This window comes from Leptosomus discolor, chromosome 18, assembly GCF_034619465.1.
Source record: "Leptosomus discolor isolate bLepDis1 chromosome 18, bLepDis1.hap2, whole genome shotgun sequence".
NCBI classification, from domain to species: Eukaryota; Metazoa; Chordata; class Aves; order Leptosomiformes; family Leptosomidae; genus Leptosomus; species Leptosomus discolor.
The window spans coordinates 2,970,993-2,997,820 of record NC_141408.1 but is presented as its reverse complement, the minus strand read 5'-3'; the positions used below and the strand labels follow the sequence as shown (position 1 = coordinate 2,997,820).

General features: G+C 59.3%; 2 protein-coding genes across 2 annotated transcripts; both read left to right on the top strand.

The window, feature by feature from the left end:
* The first annotated feature begins 345 nt into the window (after positions 1-345).
* MMP28 (matrix metallopeptidase 28) lies at positions 346-17,472 on the top strand. Its single transcript, XM_086475267.1, has 8 exons — positions 346-447; positions 8,141-8,220; positions 9,294-9,457; positions 13,366-13,587; positions 14,240-14,485; positions 14,925-15,074; positions 15,591-15,758; positions 16,865-17,472. The coding sequence occupies exons 1-8, from the start codon at positions 346-348 to the stop codon at positions 17,257-17,259; spliced, it is 1,527 nt and encodes a 508-aa protein (XP_086331393.1). The 3' UTR covers positions 17,260-17,472.
* Positions 17,473-18,798: 1,326 nt separating this feature from the next.
* Positions 18,799-26,506, top strand: GAS2L2 (growth arrest specific 2 like 2). Its single transcript, XM_086475381.1, has 8 exons — positions 18,799-18,820; positions 22,042-22,260; positions 22,362-22,731; positions 23,370-23,608; positions 23,721-23,828; positions 24,414-24,510; positions 24,852-25,125; positions 25,288-26,506. Exons 3-8 carry the CDS (start codon positions 22,374-22,376, stop codon positions 26,504-26,506), a joined length of 2,295 nt encoding a protein of 764 aa, XP_086331507.1. The 5' UTR covers positions 18,799-18,820; positions 22,042-22,260; positions 22,362-22,373.
* The last annotated feature ends 322 nt before the right edge of the window (positions 26,507-26,828 follow it).

Here is a 26,828-nt window from a genome sequence, read left to right as displayed (position 1 = left end):
GTGGGTCTGCGGGTGGCGGCGGGGCTGGGGCGGCCCGAAGACCCCAAGGGGAACCTGTCCCAAGGGCGGGGGTGGCCCTTGCCCCGACCTCGGCTCCCGTTCCCCGTGTTCACAGCCGGGGGGGAGGGGGGAGAGAAGGCACAAGGGGTCGTTTCCCCGGTGCCAGGCGGGGCGGGCGGCACCGGGGCGGTGTGAGCAGCGTCGGGGCGGGGGGAGCTCCCCCCGGAGCCCAGCCCTCGGCCGGGGCTGGGGCGGGCCGGGGCCGCCCCCGGGGCCGGGCCGGGCCGGGACGAGGCGAGGCGGCGCGGGTCGGTTCGGCGGGGAGCGGAGCGGAGCGGAGCCGGCATGGGAGCGGGGCCGGGCGGGGCGCTGCGGGCCGCCCTGGCGCTGGGGCTGCTGGCGGCGGCCCGGCCCGCACCGGCCGGGAGGCAGCGGCGGGAGGCGGAGGTAGGAGCGGGGCCGGGGGGGCGCCGGGGGCTGCCGCCCGTCGCCGGAGGTGCCTGTGCCCCGGGGGTGCCCGAGCTGTAGGGGTACGTGTGCCCCGGGGGTGCGTGTGCCCCGGGGGTGCCCGAGCCTTAGGGGTGCCTGTGCCCCGGGGGTGCGTGTGCCCCAGGGGTGCCCGTGCCCCGGGGGTGCCCGTGCCCCAGGGGTGCCCATGCCGTAGTTGTGTATATGCCCCGGGGGTGCCCATGCTATAGGTGTGTGTCTGTGCCATAGGGGTGTGTGTACCCCAGGTGTGCCTGTGCCATAGGTGTGTGTGCCCGTGCCACAGCTCTGTGTGTGCCCCGGGTGTGCGCGTGCCATAGGTGTGTGTATGCCCATGCCCTAGGTGTGTCTGTGCCCTAGGTGTGTCTGTGCCATAGATGTGCCCGTGCCATACGTGTGTGTGCCCCAGGTGTGCACACGCCACAGGTGTACACGTGCCATAGGGGTGTGTGTGCGCCCCAGGTGTGTGTGCCCTGGGTGTGCGCGTGCCATAGGCATGCGTGTGCCTCAGATGTGGCTGTGCCCTGGGTGTTCCCATGCCATAGGTGTGCACACGCTCCAGGTGTGCACGTGCTGTTCCTGTGCTCATGCCATCGGTGTGCCTGTGCCATAGACGTGCGAGTGCCACAGGCGTGCCCACAACATAGGTGTGCGCAGGCCGTAGGTGTGTGCCTGTCCCCGAGGTACAGGCACACACCAATGTGTGTGCACCCACGCGTACACCAGGCGTACGGCCGTGCCTGCTGGAGACCAGCCCACGCCACAGGGTCATGCGTGGAGCGCGTGTCCCCACAGGGAACGCCCACCTGCAGCCCCATCCCACGCAGCTCTGACAGCAGAACTCCTGCCCCACGAAACCTTCCCACCTCCCGGCAGAGCAGGAGGGGACCCAGGCCCGTCCTGCCCCTGCCCTGCCTCTCGCCAGGGCTGTCCCCATCACCTCTGTTTGGGTTTCGTCCCTGTGTCATTGTCATGCCATGCTGCCGTCCGTTTGTGTTTGGTTTGGGAGGTTGAGGTATGAGGTTTGGCTGGTGAACAAAGGTTAACGCTGGGGAGGCATCGATCCAGCATGCGTTTGCACAGATGCTCCATTTTAAATCCCCAGCAAGTCCTGGTGGATCAATGGAGACTTTTCACGTGCTCCGAGATGTAAAACGCCCATAAACGCTCGGAGGCTTGTTTTAACGTGCAGGCTGCTTGTGCCGGGAGATGCTGTTTTGAAGAAGGGATTGATATGTGTGCTTGTCCCGGTGTGTGCAAACCCCAGCCCGGCCCCTTGTGCCGCCTGGAGAAAAACAAATCGACAAAGTTCTTGACGCTCAGAAAATCAGTGATTTAAAATTCACTTTGAAAAGAAAACCAGGTCCTTGGGGGCGAGAGGTTTGAAGGGTCCAGTCTGCCTTTTGATTCCTCACTGGTGACTTCTGAGGATGTGGCCCTTGAAGCCCCACAGCAGCTCCCAGGATCGTGGCAGGTCCCAGGAGGAGGGTGCTGGGCAAGTGACTTTCCCGTCTCCCTGCCTCAGTTTCCCCAGTGCTGCGCTGGCCAGGGACTTTGGGACAGTATGCACAATGGAGATGTACGGAGACTGGGGTGAGAAAGCTCGTCTAAATAAACTCAGCAGTTAATTTTGCTTTTAAGGGGAAGCTGAAATTCTCGTGTAACATCAAACAGTTCTGGTTACTGGTGGCTCTCAGGCTACTACCAGGTTTTGCTTCTGAAGCTTTTTTTATTGCTTTTAAAATAGCCAAAGTTAGCAACACTGGGTTGTGTAAACTTAGATACAAAAGTCTGAGAAAATGTCCAGTTGTGTTATTTTCCTGTCTTGTTCCTTGTTTTCGTTGCATTTGTATCAATTGCAGCTCTGGGGGAAAAAAAAAAAATAAAAGAAGAAAAATTAGGAAATTTAATTTGAAACATTTAAATCACCTGTCTTATCTGCAGGCTCCAGGTAGGAGAAGGTCCGATGCTAGAGGGGACGTGGTGCGGCAGGCCGGGTTTCTGGCTGGGCTGTGCTCAGGACAGCAGCCGGGTGTGCGGTAACGCCCAAGTCCCCCTGATCCCAGGGGGTTGTGTAAAACACGTGGCCCATCAGACCTCGGCTTGTGTTGGGAGCGAAGAGCGTGGTGGAGCGCTGGTGGTACCGAGGACAAAGGACAATAAAGTCCCTGTAGTGATTTGTGTGAGAAGTTACAGGTCTGCTGCGATGGGAGGAAAAATTGGGTAGAAATTTGAGAAAAAGCGGAGAATGGAAATGGAGAACGAGACTAAGGGCCCAAGACACTCTCATTTTGGATATTTTTAATTGTTTTTTTTTTTTCCTATCCTGCCCCCCTTCTCCCTCTCTCGCAGTGGCACGTGGCCTCTGACTTTTCCCCCTCAGCAACCCAAGGGCTCTCATTTAACATAGGCTCTGAGCTGGGTTTGTGCTGAGAGATGCTCCAGTACCCGGATGAGCTGCTTTACGGAGCGGGCAGCCGATTGGGATGCTGGATGCCGAGCGCAGCCTGGCCAGAGCGAGGGGCTCTGGGTACCATCCAGCACGTGGTGGGGCTTGGGGGTCAGCTGGGACCCCCGCGTGCTCCCAGGGCACCCCCACATTTTCCCTCTGATTGAAATCAGCAGGGCAATGCGAGGGGTAGGGGAGAGGAGGAGGAATTATCAGGTGCCATCACCCCTGCGGGGCACTGCTGGGCTCAGTGTGGCGTGGGAGAGCGCATAGAAGCCGTGAGATCATGGCTCTGAGTCGCTGCCGATAGCGGGGATGTGGCAAGTGCTTCTAAGGCACCCGGTGGTCCCCCGGGGTGATTAACAGCCCCGTGAGTCACCGCAGCATCAACAGCCCCGCTTTCTTCCCGACTCTGCCCCCGAACAATCCCCATTTGTTACGGCGAATAACACCCGCCTGGCGAGGGGCTGGTGGCTGCGGCGGCGGGCACACCGCCTTCCCCCCGTTCCCATCCCAACGGAGGGCCAAGACCAAGCGCCTTCTTCCCTTTCCCTGCTTGGACACGAAAGAACAACCAGTCTGCGTGACCAAACTGGTTTGTCAGCTGCTCTGGTATTCGCAGGGGAAGGCTTGGCCAAGCTCAGTGTTTTCCCCTGTTTTCCCCAGTTGCTTTGGGGTAGCTTTGGTGCTGCCAGAGCTGGGGCTGGGTGGTGCAGCCCGTCGCTGCCCCGGGCGTGCCCGGGGTGCCGGGACAAAGCTGCGAGCTGGTTTCAAATGCAGGAGTGAGTGGTGGTGGTTGCTGATGAGATATTCCTGTATTTAACATGCAGCCCAGCAGAGCGATCTGCCGCCCCGCAAGCAGGAAACACCCAGCCCAGTGCGGTTCATGGCGTTTGTTTCCTTTCAAGTGATGCGATAGTTATTGTTCCTGTCCCGTCCATCCCTCCTGTCCGGGCAGACAGGGAGGCAGGGAGCTAGCTCCAGTTCAGCATCCCAAAGATCTGGGTTACTGAAACCAGGAGGGGCTTTAGTGAGACCTGCTGCAATCCTGGCCTGCTGCCCCTGCTTCTCAGCTGAAGAGCAAGCGTGAAGCATAAAGGAGCTTCAAAGACAGTATTTCCCCAGCTCCACATCTCCAGTGGCAAGCAGCTCATTTCCAGCTAACGTAGATTTTTCAAGAGGGGTAGGTGGGAGAGGAGATTCCTTCAGGACCAGATTAGGCACAGCGGGGGAGCAATACAGCAACCAGACAGAGCTTGGGGTTTTAATCACCCTCCGTCATGAGCATACAGAATTAGCTGGCGTGTTCGCTGTCTTTTCTGCAGGAGGACAACCAAGCTCTTGCTAATCTCCCTTCTTGTGTGTCTCTGTGTGTCAATCTCTCTGTATTATTTATATAGATACTTAGACACACACTTAAACAGAAGAGACACAAGGACTCTGCCTAAGGGTTTGTGACTGCAGGCAGGAATGTGGCTTGGGAGAGCGGAAAGGAATGTTTTTAAGTGCCTTGACGTCTTCTGAAGGCAACACACAGGCAGGCAGAGACCTGATGGGCAAGGGGAGCCACTGCTCCCTCTTCAGCCATGCCAAAATGTGCTTGGGGGTCAGCTCTCCCTGTGCTGTGAGGGGAACCTGAGGCTGCAAAACCTGAGCTGTGGCTTCCCCTGTGTCCGTCTCAGCGGTGAAGTGATGCAGGATGGAGCCTGAGGCTGCTGAGCACCGGGGCTGAGGACCCGCCTGGACTGGCTCACGGGGCTGCTGTCCTCTCATGATTAGAAGCAAAAGACCCTGGAGGTGCAGCGTGCGGCTGGCGTCCCCTGTAACGGCGGCACAAAGTGCCGGCTCGCCCTTGGGCAGGACGGGGTCGCTGCCCTCCGCTGCTGGGGGATGGAGGGCAGAGCAGAAGGGACCACAGTCAACGGGAGCCCAACGTGAGGCTGCTCTGGTACTTGACTGGTGGAAAGGTGCCAGAAGCTGAGTGTCTGGAGGGGAAGGCAGGCAGGACCAGAGCCTGCTGTCTCTGCACTCTTGTTGTCCCCGTTTCCAGGGAGGGAGGTCCTGTTGGCTGTCTTCCATCTGGGATGCCTGTGGTCGAGGACAAGGTGTTTCCTTGGCTTTAGCTCTCAGCAGAGATGATTTCCAGGGTTGTAACCAGCTTCTTGTCAGAGCCCCGAGATGGGAAGGTCCCCTCCATCTCCCCCAAGCCGTCATCCCACTGTCCCTGCTGCAGCCCCAAAGGCTTTTCTACCCTGGCGCTGGCTCCTGGGCAGCCAGACCTTTCCTCTTCTCCCTCCTTCATGTGGAGGAGGAGCCAGGCATATTTCATATTAATGCTCAGCTCTTGGTTTCCTGCTGTTTTTCTTTTCCCATTGTATGGAAAAGAATATTTCCCCATCTGGGGCAGGACGGAGGGAGTTTTCCCAGCCAGCCAGGCTTTGCATTGCAGCCTCTGGAGAGGTTTAACGGGCTGGTGCCAGCTTACACGCAGCCCTGCCAGAGCCTGACTGGTCTCTGGAGGTGTGCAGGACATGGGCAGTGCTGGAAGCATCTTGGGTGCTGGTTCAGGCACAGGACGCTGTGGTGTAGGGCTCTTGGGTTCCCTTGTCACCCTGAAAAGTCTCTTCTCCAGGGGACTTTGTATGCTGTACCATCTGATAAATACCTTGCACAGTGGAGGATCAGCACATCCCTCTCCTGTAGCTCTGTGTTTCCAGGACTGGAGCTCACAATAACTGTGTCTAGAAAAATGTAATAAAATTTCTCCTGGTGGGTTTGCAGCCTGAGGGCTGGTGCCTGTGTGTGGGAACCTCAGCATGACATGGGCCAGAAACTACAGGGAAACTTTGGTTGGCCTCGCAAAGCTCAAGGAGATCTGGACAGTGGTGATAAAGCCTTCTGGTGCTGCTCAAGAGCAGCTGCTGTGATAGCAGTTGCTTTTTTTGTTTGCCATGCAGCCTGACTTGTCCAGATGGGTTTTCAAGCTTTTGTGAGATCATGGTGGGGAAAAAACATTTTCATGCTTTAAGAATGGGATTGTGTTAGGTTACAAGAGAGGAAACAGCTCCAAGTTGTTCTGTTTTAGATGCTATGTGAAAGCAGAATTGCAGCAGAAAAGGTTTAGACTGTGCCATGCTTTTGAGACCCAGGACTTTCTGTCTGGGTGCTTTGCAGCTCACATTTATCTGTGGTGATGTAATCACTGGGGATTATCACCCTGCATCCATATATGTAGCTGGTGATTTTCTAATTCTGGAGGAGAATATTATAAAAACAGAGCCGCAGAGAGGGAGGGCCAGACACCTTCTCCCCTCCAGACCACTCTCTCAGGGCTACCAAACCTCCCTGCCACCCCATCCCCGTCCCCTCCTCCCCTGCGTGAGCATCCTTACCTGCTTCTATATTCTGCCTCCTGGCATCCAGGTAAAGGGGGGAGTTATCCCCCTATGGCTGGGGCGATGGCAAGTCCAGGCTGCACGGTCCATCCCTGGGCAGAGGTGTGGTGGCTCTGCCCAGCGAACAAGCCGAGGCTCTCGCTTGCCAGCCCGGCACTTGCTCCTGCCTCATTTATCCTGACTCCCCAGGACAGGGTGCGCGGTGACAGGGTGTCTCTGGCCACGCTCAAGCTTTTACTGCTGCAGCCTGGTGCTGCTACAAGACACTGCTACCTCCGGCCGAGGTGGGCAGGCTGGTAAATGTGTCCGGTGGGAAACACGGCCAACTTTTTGGCTGGCGCTGGATGAAGAGCTTGTCCCGGCAGGTTGCTGTGCTGATCCTTGCCGTGCTGCAGCCGGAGGGGGGATCCTCCATGTAGGAAGGATGTAAAGGAGGAGATCAGTTTGGGGGCTGGAGGAGATGAGGTCTGGGAAGGGGGTAGGGAGGGCTTCCAAAGGGGCAAGCAACAGGCAGAGAGGACGTGGAAGGTGCCTGCCCTGCCCACAGGGAGGTGGCAGGCGCAGAGGATGGCATGTTTGGGGATGACGTGAAGATGACTGTTACCGTGAGCGGAGGGTTTGGGCAGGAGGAGGAGAGGGAGAGGCCTTGGCGCACCCTGGGGCTGCCATATCCAGAAACAGCTCCTGCTCCTTGCCAGACGACCGGCAAAGCGTGGCTGGCTCAGTGCTGCCCGCGCCCAGGGGGGATGCCGCTGCCTCCGCGGGGGCGTGCGGGGGGACGGAGTCGCCCACCGGAGGTGGACGGTCAGGAGTAGCATCGAGGGCAGGTTAACACCAACCCCTTCTTCTCCCTACCCTGGGATGAGCTGGGAGGGAAGAGGCTTTAAGAGCACAAGGCTCTGCGGCAGGCAGCAGCCGTGTGCTGTCCCAGGGTAGTCCTTGGCAATCCTGGTTCGTGGCCCATCCCTCTCCTTTGGGATGCGGGAAACGAAGCATCCACTTTCACTTTTTATTCCTCATTACTTTAGCTCCAATTGTGTTGCACTAACAGGATGCTGAGTGGCTTGTTTGTCTCCTGCAGACATCCCCGGCGGCGGCGGGGAAAGGCGGGTGTGTAGCATTCCTGCGACCGGCGACCGTGGCTATTAACTTCCCCGAAAGCAGGGGACGCAGGCTGGGCAGAGGGAAGCGGTTTATTTTCCTTAACATGCAATTTATGTGTTGGAGCAAGTTCAGAGCGACAATCTCCGTCCATGTCAATGGCCGATAAGAAGAAGAATGGTTTGGCAGAGCGGATTGCCCCCAGAGCGTCTCCGCTTTGTAGCAGCACATCCTGCGTGGGGATGGGGGGAGGCTGCAGCCTGACCCCATCTCACCCCACACTACTCGTGTCCACAGCACTTTAGCCTTTATTTTAATCATTGCCTTGATCCATCCGAGGTGATTAGCGTGGGTTTGGTAGCCTCTGGCTGCGGATGACATGGCAGCAGGGTTTTTTTGATCTGTCAATAGCAATGTTTCCTCCTGCGCCTCCATCGTGTCATGGCCAAAAACCCCAGAGCCATCCAAAATGATGGGCTTAGGTGAGGTTTTCACAAGTCCCGTAATGCAAACATGTAAAGACCAGATCAGCTTGGCAGGAGGTGCGGCTGCTTGGGGCGCAGAGGCCTCAGGAAAAAAAATAACTGGGAATTGCTGTAGTGTTTCCCTTTGCATCTCCTTGTTCCACCCCCCCTTCCCAAGCCACCATGTGCAAACGCCTGCCCATGCTCTGAGCTGCGCCTCTCCCATGTCTCTGCTTGCCTTGCAGCTGTTCCTGGAGAAATACGGCTACTTCGGTGAGCCAGGGCCCGGCACGCACAGCCCCGCCGAGTTCACGGAGGCAGTGAGGTACGAGCCTTTTATTTACAACTGCAGCAGAAATGCAGCAGCTCCGGCTGTGTGGGAGCTGCCGGTGCTCGGGGGGTCTTTTTGCAGCCGGGGGAACCTTTTGGCAGCTGGGGGCCCTCTCTCGCACGCTCCAATGGTAAAGCACAACCGGTCCCTTTTGGAAACGCTGGTCTGTACCCAGGTCCCGCAGCTGGGTGCCGGCTGCTGGCAGCCCAACGCCTTGCTGTGCTGCTTTATTTGCCTTTTATGGCCCGGTGCTCCCCTTACAATAATATCTGTGGCTAGGCTGAGGTTGGGGACGGCTGGGAGATGTCAGGGGGCCGAGCTGACAGCCCCTGCTTGGACTTCTCCGAGATCACATTGGCTCTGGGAGCATCCCTGGCTTGACCCTGTGCAAAGTCAAGTGCAAATTACTGTGGTTAAAAACTGAGAAGGACATTTTTTAGGCTCCCATGTCTCCTTTTCACAGAATCACGGAACGTTAGGGGTTGGAAGGGACCTTGAAAGATCACCTAGTCCAACCGCCCTGCCAGAGCAGGACCACCTAGAGCAGGTCACACAGGAACGCGTCCAGGCGGGTTTTGAATGTCTCCAGGGAAGGAGACCCCACAACCTCTCTGGGCAGCTTGTCCCAGTGCTCTGCCAACCTCACAGGGAAAAAAATTCTCTTCATGTTGACGTGGAACCTCCTATGCTCCAGTTTGCACCCATTGCCCCTTGTCCTGTCACTGACCATCACCGAGAAGAGCCCGGCTCCATCCTCCTGACACTCACCCTTTATGTATTTATAAACATTGATGAGGTCACCTCTCAGTCTCCTCTCCTCCAAGCTAAAGAGACCCAGTTCCCTCAGCCTCTCATCATGAGGAGATGGATTGCTGGTCAGACGTGGTTTCAGAGCTAAATCCTTCCTCTTTTGTCACCCAGATGCAGTCCCGATGGCAGGGCACGGAGCTCGCTGGGTGAAAGCCCCGGCTCAAGTTGAACACCCAGCACAAACGCAACCAAAACCTCTGGGGGGGGGGGGTGTGTGTGTCTGGATGTGGGTGCTGATGTCTCCCTTCCTTTTCCAGGGACTTCCAGCGGGTGACCCACCTCCCGCTCAGCGGGGTCCTGGATGCCCCCACGCTCCATCAGATGGCTCTGCCGCGGTGCGGCACGGGGGACGGGGAGAGCCGCGCTGCCTGGCCACGCCGGGCATCTGCTGCCCAGCGCCACAGGCGCACCACGCAGCATGGTGAGCACCAGGGCAGGGGGTCCTGGTGGGGTTTGGGTTTCTGGGGTGCTGGCAGTCCAGCTCTCCCATCCCCACTTCTGGAGATGCTGCCGTGGATGGGTGGTGCAGCCCCGCCGGCATCGCACCCATCCCAGCAGCCGCCTGGGCTTTGCACCGCTTTATTTTTAAACCTCTTTATTTTTAGTTGTTCTGTATGGCTTGATGTCAGCAATGATTAGAGAGATGCAACTCCCACTCAGTTATGGGGAGTTGTGGGGAAATTCATCTTTCCGGGGTGGTTTTACTGCTATCGAGGGGGCCAGGGCATCTCCCAAGGAGCTGTCGGGTCACCATGGCCCCAGATGCAGCCATGGAGGCATGATCCAGAGGGCAGGGGCTGGCACACAGTGGCATTATCTGCAGGCTCTGCTGAGCTTTGAGACTTCTAACGTGTGTTAGTCACGCAGCAGTAACCACAAAACCTGCTGGTGCTCGGCTGCCCAGCCGCGGGGAGCCGTTTCACCCATGTTAAGGGGCTTAACTCTGTTCAAACCAACTTCCCTCGCTCCTGTATAGCCAGGATTGGGCCTCTTGTCTCTCATGAGCTGCCTCCTGGGCTTGCGGATGAGTAACTGGATTCCTAGAGAGCAAGAAGGCTGGGGCCAGCTGTGCTTGGGACATGGGAAAAATGAAGGCAAGATTAAGAAAGGGCTCTGTGCCTTGTCAGGCTGTCTCTGCATCTGGCAGGGCCAGCGATGGACAGCCCCAGGAGACAGCCCCATCGTCCTCCTCCCGCCTCTGGCTTTCCTTCCAAAACCCTGAAGTGCAGCATTGCCCTTACAGGCACCATCCGGGGCAGAGGCTCTGCTGTGCCCTGGGCAGGAGGGCAGCGAGGCAGAGCCGGGAAGGGCGTGCAGCAGGAGACGGGCAGACAGAGCCCCTGTGGCTCACGGGGCTCCTTTCTGGGGATCGTGGTCTGTGGGTGGGTGGCAAGAGATGCCCGGTGGCTCCAAGCCCAGGTGGGGAAGGACTCTGTGTGGTGCTGGTTATCGCTCCAGCGGTCTGGTGCTGGCGGGTCTGCCGTGGGAGCAAGCTGGGGCGCAGCCGGCAGCAGCACCAGCAGGCAGTGGGGAGGGGAGCAGCGCCATATCGGTGCCCGCAGGCTGGAGGGGAGGGAGGGGTTGCCCGCACAGCTGGTGGCACCGGCCCGGAAGGCCGGAGGCTTTGTGCTAAGTTGGCTGTTTGTCCTACTTGAAGCAGGAAGCCACTGCCGCTGAGCCAGCCAAGTGCTTTGTTATCCACCCCTCTCCCAGCGGGAACTTCGCCGGTGTCCGTCGTCCCGCTGGTTTCGGGCACACTTGCACCCCAGCACGTAGGCAAAAGCCAACCCCGGCTGAGCTTTGGCCCCCGACCGGCTTAGCCCGGCAGGGGTGGCCAGCGCGGGGCTGGGGAGGGCGTCCGTCCCTCCTGCTGCTCCCGGGGTCGGTCCCAGCTCAGCAGTGGAGATCTGCTCCCTCCATGGGATGGGGTCCGGCGTGTCCGCCCCTCTCTGCGCCTCTAAATAAAACCTCCCATCTGCAGTCAAAGCCCAAGGGTCTCTGCTCTGGGAAGGTTTGGGGACAGGTGCTGTTTGGAAATCGGGGTCTACAGTGGAGGGCGCTGGGAAGAGGACTTTCTTCTGGCTGCCTTGCTGGGCTCTACCAGGTATTGGAGCTGGCCAGGAGCTCTGCTGACCAGCAGGTCCTCGGCCAGGTGGTGTGTCCGGCAGCTGGCATCCTGGATTTCCCGTCAGGGAACTCCCTGCCTGCGATTGTCCTGGGCTCAACAGCTGCCTATGGTGCCCAGCCCTCCTCTTCCTGAGAACCAGCCATGTTTGCCTCTCCCAGACCTGCCCGCTGGTGCCATCCATCCTCCTCCAGTGGAGATGCTCTGGCTGGAGCTTCCTGCCCCTGCCCACTGGTGCCATCCATCCTTCTCTGGTGGGAGATGTTCTGCCTCCGTGAAGGGAAGGCTGGAATGCTGGGACTTTATCTTAGGGTTGCAGCCATCCAGGCAGGTATTTAGCCTTTGCCGCACAGGGTTTGTCCTGGCCAGCGGAAAGCACAGCCGTGTCCCTTTTGAGTTGGAGGTCATCGCTGCACTGAGGAGCAGGGGGAACCAGTTCTGCCCCCAGGAGCATGACCAGCTGGCCCGGAGCGTGCCCTGCCATGGGCTGCTCCGAAACAGGGGAGAAGGAAGCAGAGCTGGGGTAGGACGTCTGCTGGGTTTGCCGAGCGACTTGGCTCAGACCCACAGCAGCGAGCCCCGGCGTGCTGCTGGCTCTGTTCCCCCTCTTTCCCTGCACATCTGGAGCAGCCGCAGTCGCTGGAGGTCTGTCGCTGCTCCCACGCTTCGGCACTGGCTCTGGCACCCGCATCTCCCCGGAGCACCCCCATGGCTTCTTTCCCGCTCCCAGCTGCCCCCAGTTAGACGTAACCGTGGGGCCCCAGGGTCCCTGCAGCTGCTGAGGTGTGCTGGAGGAGGAGGAGGGGGCTGTGATGCTGCGCGGTGGCTGCAGGAATGAACATCTTTGCACTTCTGCGTGGTGGGAGGAGGGTGGGGAGCTCAGGGGGATCTCACGGATGTGTCCCCTTCATCGTTATCACCTTCTGCCCTGGTAGCTTTGGGGCTCTGTGTCCTCTGGAAGAGCTTTTCAGGAAGCCATGAGCAGTAAGATCCTTGGTGCTGGTAAAATGATGCTTTTAAAATGAATGGTGAGCAGTGGTTTATTTCTGCTGCGATATCCCCAGCTGGGCTTCCAGGCAACAACTTCTGCTGGTAGGAATGGTCAGGATGTCCTTAACAGCAGTGAAAAGACAGCCCTACCGCTGGGGAGCTGGCCTCCCTTTCCTTGCCTTGGCTCAGTATCTGCTGTGTTCAAATGGGCCAGGACGGGGGAAAAAAGGGGTCCCCTATAAAACCAGCCAAGGCTGGGACTCGGGGAAAAGTTCAGAGGAGACAGGGAGGAATCTCCTCTCACCATGGGAGCTTTGGGTGCTGGTGAGCCCCAGCCCTGCACACACACCTCCTGTTTTCCCCCAGTTTTGGGTCTCTGCAGCATCCAGGCTTGTTGCAGCAGGTGCAGAGGCAGCACAGGGACCGCAGGGCCCAGCCACAGGGCTTTGCTGCAGCTCCTCCTGGTAGAATGGATGAAGTCCTGGATGTCTCTGGGGTCTCTGGGCATGTCATGGAGATCAGCATCTGCTGTTGCTGTGGTCAGTACTGTTCCTTCCTGGGGAAGCCTTTCAAACCCAACTGTTCTCACCTTGAGGATCAGCTCTTTTTCCCACTGGCTGGTGCCCAGCTTTTGGCAAATCTGCCTTAACTGGGCTGCAATCCTGCACCCCCCCATCCCCGCAGTCCTGTTGTGCCCCCAAGCTGCTGCTGAGAGCCCTTCCCACTCCTTTTGCCTTTGGGCCACTTCTTTTCAGAGGTGGCTTTGCTTTCTCTCCCTGAAAGCCAGTCTTTGGACTGCATCTTCTTCTGGGTGTGAAGCTGGCGTCAGGCAGGAGACCTGCAGGTCAGGGATTTTACCCTGGAAAGCATGACGAGGCAAGGCGGGGTTCAGGCTGGGTGCCCCAGCTTCTCCTCTCCTCAGACAGGTTTTGGCCCCTTTCTTAAGGTTTAATTGCAGCCTTGGGAATCTCTGGGTAGGATCTAGTGGTGGCACCTTCAGAGGGCTTTCATGGGTCAGACCGTGCTGCTCGTGCAGGGTGCCGAGGCTGCTGGTGGGACACCTGTGTTGACTTTCAGCTTCGGCTTGGGAAAGTCACGGCATTTCCCAGCACTTCCCACATTTCCCAGTGGGAAACTTTCCTCCACCCTGGCAGCCCCTGGCTGGAAGAACATGTCCAAGTCCCCATGAGCGTGCTGAGCTTGCCCTCTTACAGGCGGGAGGTGGTACAAGCGGCACCTGACCTACCGGGTGGTGAACTGGCCCTCCTACCTGCCGCAGCACGAGGTGCGCCTGGCTGTGAAAGCCGCCTTCGAGCTCTGGAGCAACGTGTCCTCACTGGTGTTTTGGGAGGCGCGGGACGGCCCGGCTGACATCCGCCTGACCTTCTTCCATGGGGACCACAACGATGGACTCAACAACGCCTTCGATGGGCCAGGTGCTGGTCGCTTCCCCCTCGTAAGCTTCTCTTTTACAATGTGGGCTCTCCCCTGGCAGGGAGGAGGGCTAGGGCAGCGATGGGCTTGGGGTGATAGAGGCAAGGCTCTGCCCTAGCAGTCCCTCTAACCCAGTTTGCCCCAGTTTGCTTTCTGTTTTGGGGTCCTCACTCCCAACTCTGCAACCGAGGTCTGCCAACGAGGCTGCTGAGGTACTTATTACAGCATCATGATGATGGCCTTTGAGGAGCCCTCCCCACCCTCACAGCATCCTCCAAACCTGAGTTCATTCCTTCCAGCTGAGACTTTCTGCTTATCCATGATCAGACAAGCCCAGGTTTTCTCTCTTCTTGAGATTTTGACTGGCATAGGTCACTGGGGTGGCTTCAGTCCCTGGCCTGAGCCCAGTGAGAAACCAAACTCACAGACCACAGAGCAGACACTCCGCCCCGTGCTCAGGAGCAGAAGGCAGAACTGGTTTGGGTTGCACCTGCTGTGGGAAATAATGGTGGGAAGCTGCTGTTCTTTCTCAGGAGGCCTTCCAAAGAGCTAATGTTGGTGCATATTTAAGCAAAGCAGAGTTGCACGTGCCCCTCAGGTTGTGGCTGAGGTCCTCTCCTGCCCTGTGGTCCCTGATGGCTCTTGTGTCCCCAGGAGGTGCCCTGGCTCACGCCTTCTTCCCCCGGCGCGGAGAAGCCCACTTTGACAGTGCTGAGCGCTGGTCCCTGCACAGCGGCAAAGGGCGCAACCTCTTCGTTGTGGTGGCGCACGAGGTTGGCCACACGCTGGGGCTGGAGCACTCCCCCGTCAAGAGTGCCCTGATGTCTCCCTACTACAAGAAGCTCAGCAAGGATTTCGTCCTCAGCTGGGATGACATCTTGGCCGTCCAGAACTTGTACGGTGAGCCTGACTTCCCTGAGCATCCCTCAGTTCCTCCAGGGCTGTTCCCTGGGATGGAGAGTGAGGAGCAGGGATGGGAGCAGGTCTCTGCAAGGGGAGAGGACTACATGCAAGGGTCATGGTGGGGATGGGCCCCATCCCTTAGCGACTGGGCAGGAAGATGCGGTAGAGCGTGTGGGATGAGTACCAAGTCCTCCTGGGCCGGGAAGGTTGGACTTGCTGCCTGCTCATTTGCAACCAGAAAAATGCTGATGCATTTTTTTGAGGGTACCAAGGGGTCTTTGCCACCACTGTATAGAGGGGGACAGGAACCAGACAGAGGGACAAGGAGTGTTTGGAGCCCTGGGGCAGCTTCCCAACCCTGTCCTTGTGCACTGCTCGGCAGAAAGCCATTTCCCTGCCCCTTCTCTGCAACTCACCACTCCCTGCTCCATCTCAGGGAAGCCCTCCAAGGGCTCGGCCGTCCAGCTCCCAGGAAAGGTCTTCACTCACTTCCAGGACTGGAGCACCGACCTTTATGGTGGGGACGAGCAGCAGAGGAGCCTCAGCGCCTATTACTGCCACTCCTTCTTCGACGCCATAACTGCTGGTGGGTGTTGGTCGGTGCAGCCCTCTCCCAAAATGTGCACCCCCACCCCTTGCCCCACTGCTGCAGCAGCCTGTTTCTGCTCTGATAAGCTCCAGCGATGGGAAAGGTGGGTTTGGCTGGTCCACAGCCCCACATGTGCTCCTGGGGCTGGTGGCACATTAGTGCCGCAGAGTGGAGCCCATCTTGAGGACACAGCGGTGACTTGGTATGTTAGGAGAGGGGAAAAGATCCTAAAACTTGGGCCATGGCAAGGCTTATTCGCTGCAGGAGCTCAAGCATGAAAGACAAGCCTTGAGAGTGAGCTGTGGTCAGCTTTCATCCTCTCCAGGCTGGAGTGGAGGCAATGCACGAAGCTGAGAGGGCAGCTGGAAAGGCAGAAGGGAGCCTCCAAAACCCGAGCGTCCCTGAAGCACTGCGGAGCTGCACGGGGAGGAGAGGGGAGCCAGGGAGCGGTGGCTGGGAGGTGGGATGAGGTTTCTCGCCCAGGACCCCCTCACTCCTCCCTCTGCCCTGCAGACGCAGATCACAACCTCTACATCTTCAAGGGCAGCCACTACTGGGTGGTGCCCGTGAGCGGCAACGCCAGCGACCCGCAGCCCCTGCAGACGCGCTGGCCCGGCCTCCCCGCCGGCATCGACGCCTGCGCCTGGTCCCAGCTCAGCGGCAAGTTTTACTTCTTCAAAGGTAGGTGAGGCACGGGCAGCAGAGCTGCCCTCGGCGCTGCCACTGCTCCTGCCTGCTGGGCTGGCTCTCCAGATCTGGCTGGAGCATCTTCTCCTGGTCCCCTCCCAGTGCGGAGCTGGGGCATCGCTGGGTGTGCATCAATCCACTGGGGCCCTGGGTGCCTGCCACGAATGAACTGTATGGCCTTGGGTGTATTGCCTCAGCAGCCCGCACCACCCTCTCCTGCCTCAGTTTCCCCATTAGCCCTTTCAGGAGAGCAGCACTCGCCTGGGTTTGAAAACAAAATCAGATGCATCAAACCTTCAAGGAGCTGAGATGAGCGCGGCGTTTTCGTGGTACATGGGGTTCCTCGTGCCGTGCCGGGGGCTGAGCTGCCACGGGGAGCTGAAATGCTGTTTGCAAGCTGCCTGGCAGCACACTGCAGCCGGACGGCTACAGGAAGGTCAAACCAGGCAGCCCGGTGGCCAGGGTCAGCCCCAGCTTTTAATGGAAACCAGTTGCTGCCTCATCAGAAAGGGGGTTTTGTTGCTGTGACTGGGTGAAAGCCAAAAGCCCCTCTCCCTCCCCAGCCCTCGGCCGCTCCCTCCCTCCCTGGGGCTGGGTCGGGTCATGGCTTGCAAGCAGAAAGGGGCTTTTGTCCGCCTGGTTCATGGGGACAGGGCTCTGGAGGGACAGGGTGCTGCAGAGACGGCCAAGTGCTCGTCCCCGATTGCAATTCCTGCTGCTGCAGCCCTGGTCTCGGTTGTGCTGGCCCGGGAGGGGTCTGGGTCTGCCTGTCCCACTTGCCATGCAGGAACAGGGGGGAGGTTTGCAAGGAAGCAGCCTGGGCTAGTAGACAGTGTGGTGGCCTTGCTCAGCCCCTTGTGGTCCCTTTCCATGCCTTCAAGCCCCTGATCTACCGTGCCTCAGTTTCCCCCCAGCCTGATCCATGAGGCAGCCCCACAATGATGCTGGTTGGGTCGCCAGTGGGAGGGATGACACGGACACATGTCTCGGGATGCAAGGCTGACCCCGTGGCTGAGTCCTCCCACGTCTCCTGGAGCTGGTCCTGCAATGGACCCCATTGGGGCGGGCTCCATCTTACCCCTCTCCCCTGCTCTTCTCAGGTGGCCGATGCTGGCGCTACATGGGCTCTGCCTTGGAGGCCGGTTTCCCCCAGAAATGCAGCACCCATGGCCTCCCGCGGCACCCCGACACTGCGCTCTACTTTCAGCAGCTCCGGCGCCTGGTCCTCTTCAAAGGACCCAAGTACTTCGTGGTGAGCGAGGAGACCCTCAGCGTGGAGCCCTACTACCCCCGCAGCCTGCGGGACTGGGAGGGCTTGCCCTCCGGCACGGCGGGAGCCCTCACCCACCGTGACGGCTTCGTCTACTTCTTTCGGGATGACCGGTACTGGCAATTCGACCGGGCGAAGCTGCAAGTGGTGGCCACCGGCAAATGGGCCACCCAGCTACCGTGGATGGGCTGCTGGGATGCGAACAGTGGGCAGGTCCTCTTCTGAGCAGTGTGCTGGGACGATACGGGGAGGCCAAACCCCACCTTGGCTCGCCGCTGCCCGTCCCCCTCGTTATTTGACTCTGGATTCCTGTTTGGGGATGGTTTGGCAGGGACTGGCAGGTCGGGGCTGCCCGCGGACGGTTGGAGCCGTGGGGCGGTGGAGCAAAGCCCTGCGCAGCAAGGGTGCAGCCAGGAGGTTCTGCTGCAGCCAGGTGGGCTGGAGGCTCTGGGAGACGATTTTTTTTTTTAAAAAAAAAAAAGACCACCAAAAAAAGGTATAAGCCATAGAGACTGCAAACACACCCGTTTCTGTTAACGTTCAGGATATCGTTATGCATTTTTTTTTTCAACGCGACTGGGGTTTGTTGGTACTTTAGCTGTCGTCTCCCTGTGATCAGGCAGAGAGGTGCCTCACCATTGCTTGGTTGGTTGTAAATAAGAGACTGAGAATGTTTCCTGGTTAAAAAAAAAAAAAACAAACAAACTGAAAAGAGATATTTGGACAAAAATATGGGTCTGCATTGAGCTTTGCCCACCCTGTGTGTGCAGAGCCCCCACTTCTGCCTCCTCCCCTCCCTTGCCCTGGAGATGGAGGGTCAGCTCCTGGAGGACAAGCCCATCCCCTGCGGGTGCTTTGCTGGGCTGTGTTCACATCAAGACCGTGGGATTTTGGGGGAGAAAGCAGAGGGGTTTGGTGTAGGAGCCTTTTTGGGGTGAAGGGAGTGGGGAGGTACAAGCTAAGCTGCTGACCCTGTCGCTGTGGGACGGTGCTGTGCAGCTTGAGGGCAGCAGGAGCATTGCAGCTTGGCTTTCTGATGGGTTTGGGACGGCTGGTTGGGTTCTGCAGTGTCTAGTAAGGGCTGTGTTCACCTGGCAGCCTTTCTTGTGCACAGAGACAGTGCCTGCCCTCTGCTCTGTGTCTGCAAGAGACAGGATCAATGTGGTTTTGAGTCCTGTGCCCCTCTGCCGCAGTTGGGTGAACAGGGTTCACAAATTACGGGGGGAGGAGGGGAAGAGGAGAGGGCGAGCAGGACAGACGGACATGTCGGCGCGTGCAGGCTCGTGAGGACAGCTTGGCTGCATATTCCTCATTCCTTTCCCAAAGCAGGCTCCCCACCTGGAAACTGTGCCCTGAGTCACCCGTCATGTCTGCAAGGGCCCTTCATCCGCCACAGCCGGTGGGGGAGTGTTGGTCCCAGGGCTTGAATGCAGTGGCAGCAAATGCCAGCCATCTGTGCTGGCCAGAGCAGGGCTCAGCTTTCTTAAAATGGCCTTTGACTTGAGAGATTTGGGGATTTTCACCATGCTGGGCTTGTACACGGGTGGGCTGCTGCTTCGCTGGTGGTTCTCCCAGGACTCAGACCCTGGCGCTTTGGGTTGATGCCTTCAGCACGGGGCTGCGGTCGGTCCGGCTGTGCCGGTGTGCTGTGCCAAGAGGCGACACGAGCGTTTCTGTCCATTTTCCATGATATTTGTCCGTGAGCCCTTCCTGCACAGACACGGACACAGGGACTTTGTTCGCTCACAGCTTAAAACCTCAGGGGACTTTCAGTGTTGCCAAAGAGGCAGGGCTGTGTCATTTTTGTTTTGAATTGAGTGGTGATAAGGCAACATCGCTGCCAGGGAGTCCCAAGGGCTTGAAGACCTGACAGCAAACAAAACGAGCCCTGCAGTGTTGGGATTTCTGCTTGTTTCTATGTCACACTTTTGTTTTGTTTTGTTTTGTTTTAAAGCCAATCTCCTGTTTCCTGAAGGGGCTGTGTTTAAGATGCACGTGTGTGTGTTCGGGGCTGGAGTGAGTGGTGCTGAATTTGGTCTCAGCTTTCACACTTGCTGGATCAAATTGGGGGGGGGATGATGGATCCCGCTGAAAACTCACTGGTGGTGATGATGCTGGTGGTGAAGAAAACATGCAAACTCTCTTCCCTACTTCATCCCAAATTACGGAGGATTTCTTCATGCCTTGGGGTGTCTTAATAGGTTTTTTCCCCGGGTGATTTCATGCTGATGGGGACCCTCCAGGTCTCCACCTTCGCCCCAGCCCATCATGGTGTGTGAAGGGCCCGTGCCTCCCGCAGGACGAGGAGTGCCCTGAAACCTTCCCTGCTGCTTCTGTTTGCTTTGCATCGTGCCATGACACGCCGGGGGGGTCCTGCCTGTGCTGCCCACTGAGCGGGCAGCGTTTTGCCTGCAGGGGGAAGGACCCACCGGCCAGCGCAGGCGGTGTTGCGATGTTGGCAGAGATCGGTTGTGCCTACAGCCCCCTTCACTGCTGCCGGCCGTGGGATCCGCAGCATGGTGGGAACATTGCGGGGGGGGATTCATGTGATTGATGGGGTTGATGGTGGGGATTGATGGGGGGATTGATGGGGAAGGTTGGTGCTGGATGAGGTCTTGCTGTCAAGACATCTGCTCTGGGCTTCGAGCAGGGTCAGAAGAGCAACGTGACTTCTGCTCCATGTACTGCTTTTTGGAGACAGGAGGATTTGTGAGTCTGTCTGTACCCCAGGGGTACTCCACACCTGCAGCTCTGCAGAGAAGGACAAGGGGCAACGGGCACAAGCTGGAGCACGGGAAGTTCCACCTGAACATGAGGAAAAACTACTTTACCTTGAGGGTGGCAGAGCACTGGAACAGGCTGCCCAGGGAGGTCGTGGGGTCTCCTTCCCTGGAAATATTCAGAACCCACCTGGATGCAGTCCTGTGCAACCTGCTGAAGGTGAACCTGCTTTAGCAGGGGGGTTGGACCAGATGATCTCCAGAGGTCCCTTCCAACCCCCACCATGCTGTGATTCTGTGAAGCAGCAGATCATTATCCCCTTTCTTGTCCCCTTCGGGGAGAGCCAGGCATCCCTTCTGCCATGGGACTGGAGGCTGAGAATGGGACAACCTCAACTCCTTTCTTTTTTTTGGGGTTTTCCTTTTCCTCCCTTGCTTGCTGCTGTGTGTTTCCTGAGGCTGTGTGCTGCCTGAATGCCTTGGGGTCACGAGTGATGCTGCCAAGGCTGGGGCTGAGCTGTGGCTGTTGCAGGCAGAGATGAGGTGACTGTGCTGCATTCTGCACCCTGCAAGTTTGAAGTGGGGGCCCAGGGAAAATGGACCTGAACCCTGAGCCATTCAATTGGTCCCACTGGCTGAAAATCCTGCGTCACAAGGGTCCTTTTCTCCTGCTGGTCTCCCAGGCAGGGCATGCCAGGCGCAGACTCCTCCGGCCAGCCTGCCACGCATTCCCCAGCCCAGTGGAATAGCTGGGATTCTTGCATTTCCTCCCCCAAAATGACACTGGCCGATCCAGCCCTGATCTGCAGAGCATCAGCAGCTGGCTCCAGGGAGAGGACAGGGTCCCTTGACACAGCACGAAGCCCCCTGAGCCCACAAGAGGCTCTGTTTCAGTCTCCAGTTGTGAGCATGTCCCTGCTAGATTTGCTTTTCATAGAAGGTGCTGGGGCCACTCTGCAAGCCCTGGGTGAGGGAGGGAGTCTCCGACATTCCCAGCAGTGCCCACTCATCCATGTATTTATTTTCTTAAAGCACCAGCTCCTGGAGTCACGCCATCCCTGGAGGAGCTCGGCTTTTGCTGAAGACCTCGCACATTGCAGGGCTTCCCAGCTCCCACTAAGGGATGGGACGAGCCCTGAAGTGAAGGGGGATCCAGGGGAGTGGAGTCTTTGCAGGGACCTGCTCTGGCCTCCAACCTTTGGAGGTGACATGACCCGTCTGTTCCTTGCAGCGGGATCAAGGGATGAACCTGGGTTCAAGTGTAGGGGTTTACACCCAAACATGAGCAAGCACTGGCATTTTTACCAGGAGGTGAAATGAAATTATGAGAGTGAGTGAAGATGCTTGTAATCAGCATGGGGGTGTTTCACTGGGAGTGCTGTGCTGGGCTTGTGGGTGGGAGGAGCTGGTGGAGGCCAAGCTGGGGGGCAGAGCATGGTGGTCCAGGACTCCTTGGGGCTGCTTCGCTCTCAGGCCACCCCCTTGCTCCATGTCTTGGTGGAAAGCACAGAGCAAGCGATGGCAGTGGCGTGTCTGTTGCTACCCTCTACCTCTTGCAGCTCTTCAGCCTGTCCCTGCTCCTCCTCCGGCTCTTTCCACTGGGACATTTCCAGGTTGCACAGAAACCCTGTGGGACACCTGAGACGAAGAGTTTGGGAGTCCAACCACTGTCAGGACCAGCTCTCTCTGAGGCATCACTGCCCAGATCCCTATGGCTTTGGGAAGTCCTCACCTCAGGGTCTGTCTTTCCAGCTGCTAGTGCTGCTGTGCCCCAGGGTGCTTGTGAGGAGGGCAGGAGGGCTATGGAGGGACTGGTTGGAGCATCACCCCCGTAATGTCCTCAGAGGTCCTCACACTGGACCTGCATGGAGCTCAGCCTCTCTCTATCCCTCTGGGCACCCCCCCAGGGAGGAGGAAGCTGTGCTTGGGGTCACCCATGCTGGGCCCCTTTGTTTGGGTGAGCTCCTCACCATGGCACGTTTGGGCTTGCAACGGCACGTGGTGGCATCTCAGCAAAGTGTCTGAGCCTGTAAAATGGGTGCAAAAAAGTGACCCCCTCAGGGGTGCCGATTCAGGGGTCTGAGCTCTGAAGACGCATCTTGTAGGGCCCCTGGGTCACCTCACCCACGGTGGCGGGGAAAGAGCAAATACCCCTGTTTTGGGGTTATGAGCAACCTGGGATGCTGAAGAGCTGCTCTCTAACCCCCTCCTGCCCTGGAGCCGGGGACCTCGGGGGAATATCCACCCCTGGGTCGCTGAGGAAGAAGGAGCAGGGCTGCCAGTGGAGGAGCAGGCACTCAAGGGTTAACGGAGAGTGTTTGCAGCCGGTCCCTTGTCACCAAGGAGAAGGGAACAGCACTTGGGAAGGAAACAAAACACCCACTGCCCAGGAGGGTGATTTCCTTTCCCCACACTGCATTACAGCCCTGGGACCCCAGAAGGGCTCCCGGCACCGGGAGGACGGCAGCACCATCCCGGGTGGCAGAGAGCAAGTGGCACCGGGTGAGTGTGGCTGCTGGAGAGGTGGGCTGGGGACACGGCCGGGGCAGCTCCTCATGTCCCCATCACCCATGGCCCCATCACCTCTTTCCCTCAATCTTCTCCCAGTCTTATGGCAAAATGTGGGGGACACCGGTCACCGCAGTGCGGAGCATCCGTCCCTACCAGTCCAGCGAGCAGTACCTCTACGCCATGAAGGAGGACTTGGCCGAGTGGCTGAAGGAGCTGTACGACCTGGACATCGAGGTGGGCACCTTCGTGGAGGTGCTGGAGACAGGGGCCGTGCTCTGCTCCCATGCCAACAACGTCACTGAAGTGGCTGGGGAATTTGCCCGCTCCTGCCCCGCTGTCGCCCGCCATCTCCGCCTGCCTGCCACCGGCGTCGCCTGCAACCTCGCGGCACAGCCGGGCACCTTCCAGGCCAGGGACAACGTCTCCAACTTCATCCAGTGGTGCAGGAAGGAGATGGATATCAAAGGTAGGATGCTGGGCTCCAGCCGCCCCATGTCCCTGTGTGCAATCCTCCTCCAGCCGCTCCTGGCATCACCCCAGGTGCTTTCCCATGTGTCCCCCAAAGCTGGTGCCATTCCTGAGCTGGGGTTTCTTGCACAAGCTCCTCTGGGCTCGGCAGCAGCTTTTCAGGGTGCTGGCACGTGACAGGCGTGTTTGCTTGGGTGCCAATATGCACTGGGGGGATGGAAATGGAAAGGGCATATGCTGCAGCCTGGCCCTGCCACGCACAGGGTGATCTCGGCCATAAGGCCATCAGGAGCAGTCCTGGCTCTGAGCAAAGGGTCTGCCACCCTGTCCCCACCACCAGTGAGTGCCTGGGAAGGGTATGGGCGTGGAGTGGCATGTCCTCAGCACACCCAGACACTGGTTTTTGGTTTTTTGTGGCTTTGAGATGCCATGAAACAGCTGTAGTGCCTTTGCAAGTAGGTGCCCAAGAGGAAGACTCTTCCTCCATTAATTTCTCCCAACTCTTGTTGGACACCCCCGTATTCCTAGGGGGATGGCTCCAGGAATAACACCCCTTCTGGTGGGTTTTTGATTCCACCTGTGCCCCCCCATCCCCATGTGCCTTCCCTGGCTCAGCCCAGCCCTGCCCTGCCCCAGATGTCCTGATGTTCGAGACGGAGGATCTGGTGCTGAGGAAGAACGAGAAGAACTTTGTGCTGTGCCTGCTGGAGCTGGCACGCTGTGCTGCTCGCTTCGGCATGCCTGCCCCGACCCTCGTGCAGATGGAGGAGGAGATCGAGGAGGAGATCCGCCAGGAGCTGGACCTGCCACCCACAGACACCCCCCTGCCCCGGCCCCCCCGGAAACCACGGGACCTCCAGAACCTCGACCAGATGGTATGGAGTGGCACAGAGTGGGATGGGGATGGGGATGGGGATAGGGATGGGGATAGCCACCCCAGGATCTTTCCCAGGAGCCCTGGCAAGGACCCATCCCTGCTGCCCACAGGTCCAGCACCTGGTGAGCCGCTGTACCTGCCCCGTCCAGTTCCCCATGATCAAGATATCCGAAGGGAAATATCGTGTGGGCGACTCTGACACCCTCATCTTTGTCCGCGTGAGTCTCTGCTGTTGGGGCACAGGCACCAGGAATCCTGCTCTGCTGCCACGAAGCCTTTTCCATAATTCACTGCCCAAATGGGGCCAATGTGGGGTTTTGGGCCATTATTCCTGAGGCAGGGCAGCAGGGAAGCTTGGCCCTGAGGTACATGTTTGCATGGATGTAAGCATCCATGTATACGGAACAAAACCTGACATCCCACGCCAAGCCAGAGCCGGGTCTTACACAGCAATGGGAGCACTGGGATGCTCTGTCCCTGCCTGGATCCGTCCCTAAGCCTGGCCTTCCCAAAGGGCTCAGTACATGACCATGAAGAGGGGTTTTCCGAACGGCTCCCCGCTCTCCTTGGGGTGATGACGTGCCTGCCAGGGTGGCAGCAGGAGCTGAGACCCTCCCTGCCTCGGTGGCACTCAGATGGGATGAAGCTGTCCTTTGGGAGTCCTGGTGGCACTTAGGGCAAGCCCACAGCTCCCTAAGCCCAGCTAAGCGTGCAGCCCCCAGGCTGCTTAAAAGAAGGAGGGGGTCCCACGGGTGCAGTGCACGCACTTCTCTGGGCCTCACGGCACACGGCATCCCGTGCAGATCCTGCGGGAACACGTCATGGTGCGGGTCGGAGGCGGCTGGGACACGCTGGAGCACTACCTGGACAAGCATGACCCGTGTCGCTGCACCTCGCTCTGTGAGTCCCTGCGTCACCAAACCCCCAGGCTGGGGTGAGTGGGGGTTCATGGTGGGTCTCGCCGCTTCTGGGGCCCTTTGCAGGAGCGGGAGGCTTCGCTACTGCCATGCCTCGTTGCTTTGCTGGGGAATGTCTGGTTTTGGGGACTCTCTTTGGCTTTGGTGGCCACTAGAGGTCACAGCAGACTTTTGGATGGAGCTCGACCCCAAAACCCCCTTGCAGGGAGCACAGGTTTGCACCAGCATCCCCAGGAGCTGGATGAAGAGCTGACTGCTGGGTGGGCTGCACCCGAGGGTGGGTGCAATGGACAGGGGTGCTGATCCTCCCCATTTTGCCCACAGCTCACAAACAAGCCTGGAAAACCAGGACCCCCCAGCAGCAAGTGCAGCACGAGATCTACCTGTGCCCGGCCTCGAAGGCAGCTGCCCGTGGCCAGCCCCAGCCCGCGCTGCTCGTCAGCCGCTCGCAGAGCCCCCTGCCCCCCGTCGCCTGGGGGTCCCGTGTCCCCTCCAGCCCTCGGTCCCCTGCCACCCCCTCACCAGAGAGCTTGGGTCACCCACTGGGTGCCAGCCCTTGCCGGGAGCCGGTGCAGCCCCGGAGAGTCCCTTCGGGCAGGTAAGCGGTGCAGAGATGCTTCGTGCCCCAAACCGCCTGGTTTCAGAGCAGTTCTCACTTTCCTGGATTTTTTTCCCTCCCTTCCAGAGGTGCCCAGCACCAGGCTGGATGGAGCGGGGACACAGCACCTCCCTGGCCCATCTCTGCTCTCTGTCTTTGCAGGACGTGGGAGCCACTGGCTGCCCCTTTGGGGATGAAGCCGCCACCGTCCAAGTCACCCGCTCGGCCCAGCTCACCCGACCGCAGGGCGACGTCCCGGGCACCCACCCCTTCCCGGCTGGCACCCAGCTCGCAGGACAGTGTGGGGGTCCCCAAGGCGCCGCGTGGGAGCACCCCAGGGAAAACGGCCACGGCACCAGCACGGGGCAGGTCTGTGGCACCCAGCACCCGGCTGACACCAGCACCTCCAAAAAACACCCAGCAAGGAGGCAAATCACCTGCGGTGGCTGCCAGGCTGCAGGAAGGGGGGGTCCCTGCTGCAGCGACACGCCGTGCCCCCAGCCCCATCAAAGTCTGTGCCCCCTCCCTGCACTGGGATGCCCGAGGAGACTCACAGACCCAGAAAAGCCTGCGGGAAGGGGGCCGGGAAGCCCTATGCCGGGGCCAGCCGCCCTTACCCCGAAATTCCTCCAGCCACCCACCCAAACAGGATGGCAGTGTTAAATCCCCCGTCAAAGCCAACCCGGCCGTCTGCCGGCCCCCCACCCCTCTGGCCCATTTTGCAGATGAGTGCAAGGTCTGTGCTGCTGAGGGGGGTTCCCAGGGGATCCGTCAGTGCCACCAAGCCCCAAGCCCAAGGGCTAGGGGTGCTGAGGGACCCGGGGTGCCAGCAGAGGAACTGGGGGGACCCTGCAGCCCCGGTGGGGTGACCGAGGGTCTCCGGGTGTGCTTGGGGCATGCACAGCCCCCTGGCTATGGCAAGGTGGTGGAGGAGCTCTCCCGTGGGCGGCAGCCCCTGCGCCCTGTGGGACTGGGGACCTGTGTCCCCAAAACAACCCCGCAAGCCACCCTGCAGCCCACTGCCCTCCCGGCTGGTGGGGAGGCGGAGGGGCTGGGAGTGGGGGGTCAGACCCCGCAGGGAGCCAGGGCCAGCAATGTCCCCAAGCCCCGGCGGTGCCTGAAGAAGCCTGAGCGTGTGCCCTCCATCTACAAGCTGAAGTTGCGGCCCAAGGTACGTCCCCGGCGGGACCACAGGCCGGGCAAGCGCCCCTCGCGTATCCCCACCCCGCTGGGGCAGCGCCCATGTGCCCCACGGGGCCAGTATCACCCCCCGGGGCCCCCCCGGCACCCCCAGCCTGGTGGCACCCAGCCCAGGGCCAAGCCTTTGCTGGCCGACAGTGGTGCCTGGCTGACCGAGGAGGATGAGGAAGCGTGGGTCTGACCCCCCCCCCCACCTCCTGAGTTTCGGCAGGGGTGGACCCCCTCACTCGTCTGAAGGTGGGAGCGATGCTGCAGCCGGAGCTGTGGTGCCCGAGGTCGGTGTGGGCAGCGCGATGGGTTTGGTCCCAGGCAGCCGGGGGGTCCCCTCCGTGGTTCTTCAGAGCTGCACCTCCTCCTTCCCTGTGGGGTTTCATTTGGACTGGTAATTCTCGTCCTAAACAGGTGCTCTTGTGCTGGTTTGGGTGGAAAAATCCAGCTCCAGACTGAGAGAATGGGGCACTTTCTGCAGGAAAGATGGGTGTAGCCGGCCCCTACGGTGTCCC